The sequence below is a fragment of the Mytilus galloprovincialis genome, chromosome 8 (genome assembly GCF_965363235.1).
Source record: "Mytilus galloprovincialis chromosome 8, xbMytGall1.hap1.1, whole genome shotgun sequence".
Lineage (NCBI taxonomy): Eukaryota > Metazoa > Mollusca > Bivalvia > Mytilida > Mytilidae > Mytilus > Mytilus galloprovincialis.
Genome location: NC_134845.1, coordinates 32,293,158 through 32,308,634, shown reverse-complemented (window position 1 = coordinate 32,308,634; position 15,477 = coordinate 32,293,158). Strand labels below are relative to the sequence as shown.

Below are 15,477 nucleotides of genomic sequence, written 5' to 3'. Positions count from 1 at the left end.
AGGCCAAATAAAATTTGAAGTTCCAGAGCATTGAGGACCAAAAATTCCTACAAATTCTACCAAATACAGTTAAACTAATCAATCAACATGTTTCTAAATTGATTGATTGGTGTTACGCTGCATTAGTCCAAAAAAGTCTATATTACCTCGAGAACTACCTAATAATAAGGATAATAGTAATCTACCTTTGGCTGATAGCACCAAAATAAACTCTAATCCCCATCTGATTTTGGCTACTTTTCAGTTTTCAAATTTTTATCTTAGAGAAGGGCATTATAAGATTGTCATATTTTCAAAATATGGGACTATTGGAGATATATTCCCTAATCAATTTTGTAACAGTAAAAGTTTTAATAACTAAAAATCCATATTTTAATGCTACTGGGCTAGTGATACTCTGGCAAACTAACAGTCCACCAGCAGAGGCATAGACCCAGTGATAAAAATAACATTAACGGAACCAAGTTTCTGCAATAGATGAAATTATAATTACCTAATCAGAAAAAGAAGAACTCAGTTTTAAACATTGTTTTTCATTCTGAATCACTTTTTTGTACATGTAATTATTTATTCATTGCCAGTAACAACCATTCATGTTTCGAAAAGGTCACATGGACTTTAAGCTTAGATATCCACATCTAAGAAATTGATTTAAAATGATTTTATAATCTTTGTAATTAAAAACCAATTTCAGTATGATCAAGTCAGTATGAGACACTTCTGTACATTGATAAGAAAACTTGTATCTCCTAACGTATAATTATTTGATGTTGGTTACCCCAGCAGAAACAACATGTAGAAGGCTTTATTAAACATGTACTGTCAGTGATCACATGGAAGTGTTGATTTAAGATGCTCTCATCTGTTTCATGAACAAACTTATCTGGAGTTATCTTCCTTGATTTATGATTTATTTCACTTTACAAATGATGTCACTTTATTTCAATTAATTGAACTGTTTAAACTGTTTATATAGAAATTGACTCAGTCACAGATTGGTCCATACCAGGAACATAGTACATTTATATAAGTCTTATATAAATCAATAGATACATAAATATTAATGTTAACTTAAGACCTAATAAAAAGGACATATTGTAAATACATTATTTGTAGGTAGACTTTTATTCTATTCTAGGTCCATTTGATATTTTTTTTTATTAAAAGGGAAAAATCAAGAAGGGGAATGAAGCACTTTTATGCTGTTATATATGGGATATAAAATTGGGAATGTGGGATAAAGAGAGAACCAAAAAGAAGAAATGTTGGATAAAGGTCACATATAAGAAAAGTTGAATCTTAGAAAAAAGAAATTGGGAAAAAAAATACCAATGGGGATTTATGAAAATGAGCAGCCTATGTGACTCTCCTCAAATTGGTCATACATCAAACAACAAAGGCTTTAAACATAAATTCTCATAATGTAATCTTTAACTTATAGTCCTGTTTTTTGCAGTATTGCTCATTTTGGTTTCCCAGCGAGTTGGAGTAAGTAATCCAAATAGAGTCCATCCAAATGGTCAAGCTTCAACTGTGGATTATGATTATGCCAAGATTTATCAGGAGAAAAGAGGGGCACCTGCCACTAACATAGAATGGATGATTTTAGCTTATGTAGCAGGTACAAATAATTTTAACATTGTGGTATGTGAATGAAAACTATTTGCAATCACTATTGTAAAATCAGAAATGTTCACAATGGTGATATAAAAAATGGACAATAATGCTTACGGTACAAAAAATTACTGACATAAAAACACAGATTACGGTTCTGTACCCTGATGTTCTTGACAGTTGTCTGTCTTACTGCACAGATAACATGTCAAAGCTATAATATTTGGGATTTCAGACTTGAAGTTCCACTATTTTGCAAAAAAAAGTAAAGGTGCAATGGATTAGTATATATATATATGATAGAGCTTTAACATCCTGACCAAAGTCAATGGTTTACAGCAGGCATCATGCATATTCAAAACTTACCAACATGAAAATGAACACATATTTATTTATAAAAAGAGCAAGTAAAGAAACAAAACATTCCATGCTTGTTAAAAACATTTTGATAAGATGGGAAATTTATTATTGGACAAAAAATTAATGTTTGGCAAAACCAAATGAAATAGAAGAAGATATTCTTATCCCCTCTGATTCAGAAAATGCCTCAAGCTTATGATGATTTTTATGTTTGTTTTTATGTCTTTTCCACATAAGAAATTGGTGCAATCACAAAATTTACATAAATCTTAATGTTTTCATATTAAGAGCTCTCATAAGACCAATTATTTCTTCAAAAAGATCAAAGGTATAAACAATTTTGAAATGGAACTTTTTCCCTGATTTATCACAACGCATGTTGTTGATTCAAGTAGTATAAGTACATGGGGTCTAAATAGAGGGTCCTTTATTTCTTCATTCTGTGATTATTTAATTATTTTTCTCAATTTTGTATTTTTTTATTTCTTATGACCCTGAAAATAGATGAAGGTTCACATCACAATATGTTTGGTACACATGTATTTGTCAACAAAACTTAATATAACAATATTGTAAATTGAACAATATGATATATAAAATTAAATCTAATAAAACATTGAAAATTAATTTATTAATGGCAGTGTTCAGATTTACATCCAAAACCAATACAAAACCCATGCATGTGTTATTTTTGTTGCAAAATACAGTTCAGTTGATTTTTACTTCAAACATTTTACGAAATTGTTTTGTAATTAAATGAATATAACACTGGTGATACAATTTGATATATCTGAAGAATTTTTATGCCCCATCTACGATAGTAGAGGGGCATTATGTTTTCTGGTCTGTGGGTCCGTTCGTTCGTCCGTCTGTTCGTCTATCCGTTCGTTCGTCAGTTCGTCGGTTCGTCGGTTCGTCCCGCTTCAGGTTAAAGTTTTTGGTCAAGGTAGTTTTTGATGAAGTTGAAGTCCAATCCACTTGAAACTTAGTACACATGTTCCCTGTGATATGATCTTTCTAACTTTAATGCCAAATAAGAGTTTTTACCCCAATTTCACGGTCCACTGAACATAGAAAATGATAGTGCGAGTCGGGCATTCGTGTACTTGGGACACATTCTTGTTTTTTTTTATATTTGAAGATAAAATGTAGACCAGTTATGAGAACATCGCAGGTTTAAAACACTTGTGTTGTTTTGGTTGTAATAGATGAATGCATATGTTTTTTTGCAGGCTACATATGGGCTGAAATTAAACAGCTATGGGATGAGGGTGCCTATGAGTATGTTCATGACATGTGGAATATTTTAGATTTTGTTACAAACTCATTGTATATAGCTACACTTACTCTCAGGGTTATAGCTTACGTGCAGGTAAGTACTGAATTATATAGCTTCACTAACTCTCAGGGTTATAGCTTATGTGCAGGTAAGTAATGAATTATATAGCTACACTAACTCTCAGGGTTATAGCTTATGTGCAGGTAAGTAATGAATTATATAGCTACACTAACTCTCAGGGTTATAGCTTTCGTGCAGGTAAGTAATGAATTATATAGCTACACTAACTCTCAGGGTTATAGCTTGCATGCAGGTAAGTAATGAATTATATAGCTACACTAACTCTCAGGGTTATAGCTTACGTGCAGGTAAGTAATGAATTATATAGCTACACTAACTCTCAGGGTTATAGCTTATGTGCAGGTAAGTACTGAATTATATAGCTACACCAACTCTCAGGGTTAAAGGTTACGTGCAGGTAAGTACTGAATTATATAGCTACACTAACTCTCAGGGTTATAGCTTACGTGCAGGTAAGTAATGAATTATATAGCTACACTAACTCTTAGGGTTATAGCTTACGTGCAGGTAAGTACTGAATTATATAGCTACACTAACTCTCAGGGTTATAGCTTACATGCAGGTAAGTACTGAATTATATAGCTACACTAACTCTCAGGGTTTTAGCTTATGTGCAGGTAAGTACTGAATTATATAGCTACACTAACTCTCAGGGTTATAGCTTATGTGCAGTTAAGAAATGAATTATATAGCTACACTAACTCTCAGGGTTATAGCTTATGTGCAGGTAAGAAATGAATTATATAGCTTCACTAACTCTCAGGATTATAGCTTACGTGCAGGTAAGTACTGAATTATATAGCTACACTAACTCTCAGGGTTATAGCTTACGTGCAGGTAAGTAATGAATTATATAGCTACACTAACTCTTAGGGTTAAAGGTTACGTGCAGGTAAGTACTGAATTATATAGTTACACTAACTCTCAGGGTTATAGCTTACATGCAGGTAAGTAATTTATGAATGGCTATTATCTATTTTGATTTTATTGAACCATAAAACTAATTTTTGACTCTTCACATTGAATAATCCGCGAAGCGGATTGTGTAAAATGTGAAGAGTCAAAAATTAGTTTATGGTTCAATAAAATCAAAATAAATTATTGCCATTCATTATAAATAAATTTCTATCAAAAATAAGACTCAAAGAACTTTTTATATTATTTATATTACAATAACAACGTACACACATGTTGGCGTATGAATACACAACGTCAGAGTGGGCGTGTCGTCATCAAAATTGACAACATTGAAAATAAAACTAATAATTTTAACCAATCAAAAGACAATAAAAACACCAAATTTATTTATTAAATTATATAGCTATACTAACTCTCAGGGTTATATCTTACGTGCAGGTAAGTACTGAATTATATACCTTATTATATTTCTACAGTGTTCATAGTAATTTTGTTATAGGAGAACAGAAACATAAAGTGGGTCTCATTAGGATCTAAGCTTGACACAAGATTGGCCGTTTTTTTTTTTAAGGTGACACATGAAGGTCTACTAATTGAGCGTGAAAACAGGAAACATAAATTAAATGCGTTATTATGGCAACGAGAAGCAGGATACAGGATTCTCACTTAACAAAAAGCGGGATTCGGGATCAGACCCCCACTTACATTGACACATTTGAAAATCATCTTTTAAAGTACTTTGAAAAACAATTTTAAAGGTTATAAACTATATTGTCTGCAATTTGCAGAAATTTTCTTTGATCCTACTGCCTAACATTTTGGTAGGGCTATGACGAGGGCATGATAATCAAAATAAGGAATGTCTTCACATTACAATGCAGTAACTTCACATTTTTATGTTAATCCCTGTAAATAATTGTCATGGTATATATCTATGAAACACAGGCAGGGTTAATTATACAACCAAACAACAATAAAAACTCTTTGACCTGAGTATTCATTGAAGAAATATAAAAAGGGTTAAGGAATATTATTTTGCACTCAATAATATCTGTGTATTTATATGAAATGTGCTTGCCTATCAGTCAAAAGCACAAGGGATGTGTTAAGAATTTCTGCGGCAATATAACACCATATGACCTCTCAGGTCACATCCAATGTAAAAATGCATTTTTTTTGTATGAAAAACATAGAAGAAATATCCTAAAGTAGAACAGGCAATAATAAACTCTATATTTATATTTATATTTTCAAATCTTGTAGTGGATATTAGTTAGTAAAGTTTTAGAGTTACAAAAAAATAACAATCTATGCTATAGACAACTTTAACATTCTTTAACATACATAACTTCCTACCCTACCATATTGCAATTTGTTTTATCAAACCAAACTGTTCAACTCCCCAGAAACTTTAACCAGAAAACCACAATCAAGTCATCTAAGTGCAAGGTGATAAAATATAATATACTTGCAATCCTATATGATTTTAATTCCACTTCATTGTTATTATGAAAAGGTTATTAAAAAATTTGATACCTAGCAATAATTGGTACGTCCCATGTATAATAATGCATCCACTGTATTTATATTTAAATTTCAGGTTCAAAGAGAGATAGCAGCTGGTCATAAAGAATTAGCAGAACTAGAAAGAAAACACTGGAAAGCTTATGATCCTAATTTAATTGCTGAGGCCCTTTTTGCAGCTGCTAATATATTCAGTTCATTAAAACTCATTTACATCTTCACTGTGAATCCACATTTAGGGCCATTACAGATATCATTAGGACGTATGATTCTAGACATATTGAAGTTTTGTGGTGTATATATTCTTGTGTTGTTTTCATTTGCTTGTGGATTAAATCATCTTTATTGGTACTATGCAACGTTGAGAGCTCAGGAGTGTGATGCGGATCCCACGGGCCAGCATGATTCGTGTGATCGCAAGTTTAAAAGTTTTGCAAAGTAAGTTGGTTCAGTAACATTCTTTGATTGAAGAAAAATGCATCTTTTAAATATTTTTCTTACATAAAAAATCATACTGTTGCAAATTCACCATAAACAATATTTTTTCTAAGAAATCTGTGATTTTGCTACATTATATAGAAAGAGTAAAGGTTTATAATGAAAATAATCTTGTAATTTTACAAGAAATATATAAGAGAATAAAAGAGAAAACTGTCTGTGTGCATCATGGTAATGTACTTGCCTTGAGTGAGGGAGATCAAGGGCTAGATCCTTTGCTAGGGCCAAATCAAAGACTTAAAAAAATAAGTGTTTGCTGCTTGGCCACCTAACACATAGCATTAAGAAAAAAAGCAAAGACTGGTTGACTTTGAGGCAGAATAATGTGTCCAAGGTGATTGACTTTTTTTCTGCATACTTTTCTTTGTGATATAGCACCTTAAAAATCTGACTGCATTTTTATTCTAGAACAAAGCAGGAAAAATATTCACATCTCATTTACATGATATGGGTTATACATGTATATGCATTTGATTAATTTGCCACTTAAAATTAAACAATCATCCATCATTTTCATCACAACAAAACAGTTTCTCTGAAAGTTTGTTTTCTTAAAGCTTTTAATCTTCTATCACATTGAAATAAATAGTTCAATGGGAGATAACTCTATTTTCATTTATAATTTTCAGTGCTTATCCAGAATTTCACTTCACTCACTTCACACTTACACATTTTATTGAAACAACTAGCTAAACTGTTTAACCAGTTGATTTGTTTGTCTAAACTTTAAAAAAAAAAAGTGTTTTTTGCAAAACCTATCCTGGCCTTTTTTGCATGTATTCAAACATAAAATTGCTTTTACAGAAACCAGTTGAAATTTAATCATTTTTTAAAAGAAAATTATAATAAAGGGAGACTTTTGCTTTGATACATTTATCTTTAAACTTTATCACAGGATAGAATTGATCAAAGTAAGCATTTTGCACACTAATGTAAATATAAGAACATGTGATATGAATGCCAGAGAGACAACTATCAACCAGATACCCAAGGAGGTAGATTTAAGCAATAAAATTGAGAATAGAAATGGGGAATGTGCCAAAGAGACAACAACCAGACCAGAGAGCAGACAACTATAGGTCTCTGCAATGCTATTAACTTTGTATGAAACCCATACCATATAACAAGCTATAAAAGGCTAAAAAAATGACAAAATGTAATGCTTTTAAAAAGAGAGAGAGAGAGAGAAAAAAACCTTATTTATGATGTATAGTTGGATTGATTTCCTCAAAACTTTACAGGGTTATAGAGATTGTAAAAAGAAAGCTCCCTTTCAAATTTGATAGAAGTTTATCTTTCCAGAAGCTATGGGACTTAAACCTTCACATTTGAATATCGAAAAAAACTGCATACAAATCTATGTTTCAGTAATCAGAATGCAAGTTCTTATTATTGCGATTTCCATCCAGTCGCACTTTTTGTAATAATAAAAGCCTTGCAATAATCTCTGAATTTACAGTACTGGAAACTTTAAATTTACACAATTATAGGTAAAAGTAAAAGTTCTAAATACTTTTTGATTTGTAATTCTAGAGTTCCCTACAAGTTTCTCACTAGCTCTAATATGCTTAGATTAGATTTCTACAAACTTTACACAATGTTTGGAATTTGTAAGTGCAAGTTTGCTTTTGATCTTTTTTTTGGTTTGTCCTTCCAGAGTTATTGGACATTTCCAAAAAAATTGAACGCAATTTTCATACACCAAAGGATATTCTCCTCGTGCATGTTCTTCTACAAATCCAAAAGACCCCAATTTACTAACTGCTGATAACATGACTTTTAAATATTCTATTTTATTCTAGCAACAATTTTAAAATGCACAAGAAGCATGCATCACATGCTCATGGCACAGCTGCTTTTATTATATATAAGATAATCAGAAAAACTCTATGAATTAACTTTTATGTTATTTCAGTATGTTTGAAATCTTACAAACTTTATACTGGGCTGCCTATGGACTTGTGGACCTAGAACATGCTGAACTTATAGAAAAACATGTGATCACAGAACTGATAGGAAAGTTAATGTTTGGAAGCTACAGTTTTATTGCTTTTATTGTGTTGTTAAATATGCTGATTGCCATGATGAGCAACTCCTATCAAATTATCTCAGTAAGTACATACAAATTATCTTTTTCAGTCTGTTTGAAATATTGCAGACCTTATATTGGGCTATTTTTGGATTGGTTGACCTATCTCACGCTGAATTACAAGGGAAACATGAATTTACAGAATTTGTTGGAAAATTGATGTTTGGCAGCTACAGTTTCTTAGCTTTTATAGTTCTGTTAAATCTATTGATTGCTATGATGAGCAGTTCATACATTAATATATCTGTAAGTAAAGAGTGCCTGTGACTGACTGCCATTTTCTTTTGGTTTTCAATCAATGTGTTTTCAACTGTATCTTTGTGTTTCTATCTGTAAACATGTTAGCTTTAAATCATTCGGATGCATGTATTCGTATAAAAATAAGAAGATGTGGTATGATTGCCAAGGAGACAACTCTCCACATGAGACCAAATGATACAGACATTGACAACTATAGGTCACCGTACAACATTCAACAATGAGCAAAATTGTGGGAGTGACATGATGTTCACATGTCTCTAATTATGATTGATAGAGATTATAAGATCATGGTCAAGGTCAACTGAAAGTTTTGATATGTCACTATAAATTTTCATGTTAAGTTTAACTGATAGTTTGGTAAGCAATGTGTTTCCATAATGATGAGGTCATGGTTTCAGAACACCAATGCTGCATGTGAATTTATTAATATTTGTTGGATTCCAATTTTTATGGACTTTGTGATTACAGAGGAACCACAATTTTCCCCCAAAAAATATGCAGACTTAGCCTAATCAACGAAATTGAATATCCATGGCATGGAAATGCAAGTTTAACTCAATCTACAAAAATTGGAACCCACGAAAATAAATGAATCCACAGTATTCTGTTTTGCAAGCAGATGTTCCTTATTTTGGTGCTCCTATTAGTTGTCTTACTTCTAAGAAAATTGTTATATAATAGAAGTTTGTTTTTGTTATACAAGGTTAAAGAACTAGGTTACCATTATTGACCAGACATGAATTGAGAGATGTAATTAGAAATATAATTTATTTGTTATTGCACATCTTAACTTGCCTTTGACTTGCATAAGGACAAGACATTCAGTCGAAAGATTATTAATTTATGTTCAAATTGTATAATGGCACTGTTCTGGTAATTCAAGATATAATTTGGTTGATAGGCTTTAGAAATTAACAATTAAGGGGAGCTTATGTGAGCCAAAATTGAATCAATCAAAACAAAAGACTTACTATTTTTAACTTCGGATGATGTTTACTTCAAGATAGGATGGTGAGTTTGTAGGGTTTTGATTATTTTCTAAATTGACTGATTCTTATAAAGACTGGCACAGTGGCACTTACATGATACAGGTTGCAATGTTTTTTTTAAAAAAAGCTTGGTTTGTTTTATGTTTGTTTTCATCAGTAATCTCTATTGTGTGATAAAGTTTCAGTTTCATTGCTGGATCTTTCTTTACTTTTTGCTTCAAGTATTTGATGATATTGTGTACAAATTATGCTGCTTTGTTTTCCTTCAAATATGCACTTTGTAATCAACATTAGACAACAAGATGTCATGAAAAAATAGTAATTGTATTTTCAATGTTAAGCTGCCAGTATAAAATGTCTTGTTTATTTATTTTGTATCATTACTATTTGTTACACTTGACAATTATCAATATAACTGGTCACATCTTTGTTCTTACATTACACACTAAATATTGGAATAAGATACATAAAGAAAAACAAAACAAAGAACCAGTTAAACCAACAGTGATAAGTCTGGCATAAAAGACCTAGAATAGTTTGCTAGAGAAAAGACTGATGATTGCCTGCTATCTTCAGAATTCTTTAATTGTTAATTCCAAATGTAATAATCAACATTTTCCACAAGGGGAACAATTCAGACACATATGAGGAAATTGCTTACCTTTGAATTTCCTCAATAACACCTTTTGGATAGGTTATGTTATTGCACTCTTCATAAATACAGTACATCCTCAAGTGTGTTATTCCATCCTACAAAATCTCTCATAACGACCTTGGTTGCAGTAACCTACCTAAATTATTGTGAATACAATGTCATAGTAAAATCGATTATTTATTTGTAACCTTTTACAGTCACATTATTAGTATCTTTGATATAGAATTGCTTCTTTATAGTGATAGTAAATGATGCATACAATTTCTATTTTTAGAGTCAAGCAGACGAAGAATGGAAGTTTGCCAGATCCAAGTTATGGATGAGTTATTTTGAAGACACGGGGACATTACCATGTCCATTTAATATTATACCAAGTCCAAAGACATTTGTATACTTGACTGGCTGGTTTAAAACTAAATTATGTGCTTGCTCAACACAACAGAAAAGAAATAGATGGCAAAGTATTAGAGTAAGTGGAGATAACTTTGTCTTTAATTTAGAAAAAGCCTGGCATTCTGCTCAAACCATCTCTTCCCATCAGAAAGTCCAGTCATTCTCAAACTTAGAGTAGGTGGAGATAACTCATTCTAAAACTTAGAGTAGGTGGAAATAACTCATGCTCAAACTTAAAGTAGGTGGAGATAACTCATTCCCGAACTTAGAGTAGGTGGAGATAATTCATTCTCGAACTTAGAGTAGGTGGTGATAACTCATTCTCAAACTTAAAATAGGTGGAGATAACTCATTCTCCAACATAAAGTAGGTGGAGATAACGCATTCTCAAACTGAGGGTAAGTGGAGATAACTCATTCTTGAACTTAAAGTTGGTGGAGATAACTCATTCTCAAACTTAAAGTAGGTGGAGTTAACTCATTCTCGAACTAACAGTAGGTGGAGACAAACTTAGAGTAGGTGGAGATAACTCATTCTCCAACTAAGAGTAGTTGGAGGCAACTCATCCTCAAACATAGAGTAGGTGGAGATAACTCATTCTCAAACTTAGAGTAGGTAGAGATAACTCATTCTCAAATTTGGAGTAGGTGGAGATAACTCTTTCTCGAATTTAAAGTAGGTGGAGATAACTAATTCTCAAACTTAGAGTAGGTGGAGATAACTCATTCTCCAACTAAGAGTAGGTGGAGATAACTCATTCTTGAACTTAGAGTAGGTGGAGATAACTCATTCTTGAACTTAGAGTAAGTGGAGATAACTCATTCTCGAACTTAGAGTAGGTGGAGATAACTCATTCTCGAACTTAAAGTAAGTGAAGATAACTCATTCTTGAACTTAGAGTAGGTGGAGATAACTCATTCTCGAACTTAGAGTAGGTGGAGATAGCTCATTATCGATCTTAGAGTAGGTGGAGATAACTCATTCTCAAACTTAGAGTAGGTAGAGATAACTCATTCTCAAATTTGGAGTAGGTGGAGATAACTCATTCTCGAATTTAAAGTAGGTGGAGATAACTCATTCTCAAAGTTATAGTAGGTGGAGATAACTAATTCTCCAACTAAGAGTAGGTGGAGATAACTCATTCTCGAACTTAGAGTAGGTGGAGACAACTCATTCTCCAACTAAGAGTAGGTGGAGATAACTCATTCTCGAACTTAGAGTAGGTGGAGATAACTCATTCTTGAACTTAGAGTAAGTGGAGATAACTCATTCTTGAACTTAGAGTAGGTGGAGATAAGTCATTCTCGAACTTAAAGTAAGTGAAGATAACTCATACTTGAACTAAGAGTAGGTGGAGATAACTCATTCTCGAAATTAGAGTAGGTGGAGATAACTCATTATCGATCTTAGAGGAGGTGGAGATAACTCATTATCGAACTTAGAGTAGGTGTAGATAACTCATTCTCGAAGTTAGAGAAAGTGGAGACAACTCATTCTTGAACTTAGAGTAGGTAGAGATAACTCATTCTTGAACTTAGAGTGGGTGGAGATAACTTATTCTCGAACTTAGAGTAGGTGGGGATAACTCATTCTATTCTAAAACAATTTTTGTCATTCAATTTTTAACCGGATTTTTGTGTCAAAAATGTCAGTTATTGATTTGGGGATGTACGGCGGTCGGGAGGGCGGGCGGCAACCAAATGTTGTCCGTGCATTTACTCATGAAGCGTTCAACCAAACCTTTTAAAATTTTAATATGTTGTTACTGACAACAAAATGGAGGTCAAGTTCAATAATGACGATTTTGACTTTTACCATTCAGGAGTTGCGGTTCTTGAAAGTTTAAAAAATGTTGTGTCCGTGCATTTACTCATGAACCGTTCAACCAAACCTTTTAAAATTTTAATATGTTGTTACTGACAACATAACAGAGGTCAAGTTCAATAATGACGATTTTTTCTTTTACCGTTCAGGAGTTACGGTTCTTGAAAGTTTAAAAAATATCGTGTCCGTGCATTTACTCATGAACCAGTCAACCAAACCTTTTAAAATTTTAATATGTTGTTACTGACAACAAAATGGAGGTCAAGTTCAATAATGACGATTTTGACTTTTACCGTTCAGGAGTTACGGTTCTTGAAAGTTTAAAAAATGTTGTGTCCGTGCATTTACTCATGAACCGTTCAACCAAACCTTTTTAAATTTCCTATTAGGAGTTTTGGTCCTTGTAATATTGATAAATGCCAGAACACAAATAAATGTTAAAGAATCCGGTTTACTGTCATTTTGACAGCTCTTGTATCTTGTTTTCAATAGCTTTAAAATTCTATTTCTTATATTTACAGAAAATAGTAAAGAAAATAAATGAAAAAGAAGTGAGATATCAGGTGTGTATAGATTATATGTCAAATTATTTATAGCTCATGGTGGGTCTCATTGGCATCCAAGCGTGACATGGGATTGCTTATATTTTGTAATTGTGACACATAAAAGGCAAATTATTGTGCTGTGAAAACGGGAAATGAAGTCTAGCAGGACACTGGAAATTACAAAAAAATGAGAATTGCTTATGTACATAGTGTAAGCAGGATCCGGGATCAGGAATCAGAACCCCTCAATGAGACCCCCTTGATAGTAAACAAATTTATTTCAAATTGGTCAGGTAAAAAAGACTTTTCAGCCATAATTAGTTGACACACCAAAAACAATCACTCTGATTGATAATGAACTGCAAGTGGGACTTATATAACAACCTCTGCTCTTCAAACAAAATAGATTGTTTCGAAACAATAGATTTTGATTAGGAAATAATTCACAAATGGTTATCATAGATTTGTATTACAGTTTGACATATACCTGTCATCTTTCATTTGTTTGTAAACAAAATGATGCAATGTTTTAGTTTACTTGACTTAGAGGGCAAGTGTGAACTACTTCAATTAATAAGCATCTTAAGTTTATATTTGGTGTATGAATAAAAGGGGATGTTGGGTATACGTCAATTATCAGATAGCAACCCAATGACAAAGAAACACCAAAACACATTATTTTGTCCCATAAGATTATTTTTTTAAAACAATGCAGCCAAATAGAATCCAACTTGAACTCATTATATTTTATCTAAGTCTATTGTTGAAGACTGTATTTTGACCATTTGTTATTCTTGTACGTTGGTTGCTTTGTTATTGGCATATATTTCACAGCTTCTTTTATATGCACCTTCATTTTTAGAGTATTTAGTTTGATGACAGATGTTTTTTAGAGTGAGTGCTCGAGTATTGCTTGGTAAATCAATGAATTATTCGATAAGTAAAACTTTACCAAGTTGACATCCCTTATGGAAAGAATAATATAAAATAAGAATATAAGCAAATTCAAAAAGGGGAAGTGCATTAGAAAACTGACAAAATCAAATGCTATCAATCAACAATTTAATTTTGGATGTAGCGCGTCTTCTGATTGGCTGATGTTATTTTGTTATGAGCCCATAGACATAATTTAGTCATGTGACCGTGACGTCATCAACGTTTTTTCATGGTTTTCTACAGTTTAAAACGGAATTTAGAATTAAATTATAAGAAATGCATGACTGTAATATTTTTTCTGTCTATTCGAAATAACATAAAAAATGTGGTGCACACTGTTAAATAATCCGCTACGCGTGTTATTCAGTGTGCACCAAATTTTTTATGTTATTTCTTCATAGACAGAAAAAATATTACAGTCATTCCTTAATTGAACAAATGAAAAATACTGCCATATTCCTGACTTGGTAAAGGCATTTTTCTTTCTAATGCACTTCCCCTTTTTGAATTTGCTTATATTCTTGCTAATACCGGTATATGGAAAATGAAGGATTTAACCTTGTTTTAAAGCTAGCAAAAACTCGCACTTGTATGACAGTTAACGTTGTTTATAGTTCATATGCTACTTGACAATAAATTATGTTTGAAATACTGATTAAAATTCTTTTTTTTTATTTTGGTTGCCTATTTCAGAGTGTGATGAAGGATCTTGTTAAAAGATACATTATGCAGAAACAGAGAGGTCCATTGAGGGGTGAAGGAGTGACGGAGGATGATATTACAGAAATAAAACAAGATATATCATCGTTCAGATACGAATTATTAGAAATCTTGAAAAATAATGGAATGAAAACACCAAATCCAAATCAGGGGAAAACATCAAGTAAGAAGAAAAGAATGTGGAAAAGTTTAATGTCAAGCTTTTCTGAGAGTTTTGATTCCAGTAACACAAACAATACAGATTTTGGATAGCTTTGCTTTTTTGTCTTGTCTTCAAGATTTGCTTTTCCCATTTTGCTGCTAAGAATTTATTGTGGAGTTATTCCCCCTTGTGACATTATGTTTAGCAATTAATCAACAAGTGAAAATTTACTGTGATATTTTCAAATAGTATTTAAAAAAACCATGTTGTAAACAAAAATGTCAAAACCCATTTCTTGATGTTGTTATAAAACTTGCACATATTTAATGTCACACAATGGCACTGAATGTTGATTTTGTGTTAATTTGCTCATATATATTTTCCTTTATGTGAAAACAATACTAACCGTCTTTCAGTATTTGATTTGAGTCTTATAGGTTTGTGGATTGCCAAAATGGAATCTATGGAGTGATGCCCCAAGTAACAGTTATTTATCAAGGTGAATATTGAACACATTTAAATTTCTCTTGCCATTCTTGTAAAGAGTTGCATTATGGTTAAGCTAATGGAAAAAGGGAGGGAAGGATGATGAACCATTCATTTCCATTGATACATTCAGGTTAAAAGGGAGGGAAGGATGATGAACCAA

General features: G+C 32.2%; 1 protein-coding gene across 6 annotated transcripts in view; it reads left to right on the top strand.

Moving 5' to 3' along the window:
- The window catches only part of LOC143085581 (transient receptor potential-gamma protein-like), a 151,999-nt gene that overhangs the window by 124,679 nt on the left and 11,843 nt on the right, over positions 1–15,477 (top strand). For 5 of the 6 annotated variants that reach the window (XM_076262031.1, XM_076262032.1, XM_076262033.1 and 2 more), the window contains 7 exons: positions 1,457–1,621; positions 3,207–3,346; positions 5,853–6,214; positions 8,190–8,385; positions 10,543–10,737; positions 13,007–13,048; positions 14,660–14,849. In XM_076262031.1, coding sequence (XP_076118146.1) covers positions 1,457–1,621; positions 3,207–3,346; positions 5,853–6,214; positions 8,190–8,385; positions 10,543–10,737; positions 13,007–13,048; positions 14,660–14,849 — 1,290 coding nt within the window. Of the gene's footprint in view, positions 1–1,456; positions 1,622–3,206; positions 3,347–5,852; positions 6,215–8,189; positions 8,386–8,413; positions 8,610–10,542; positions 10,738–13,006; positions 13,049–14,659; positions 14,850–15,477 lie in introns of all 6 variants that reach the window. The other variant, XM_076262029.1, reaches the window with a different exon arrangement.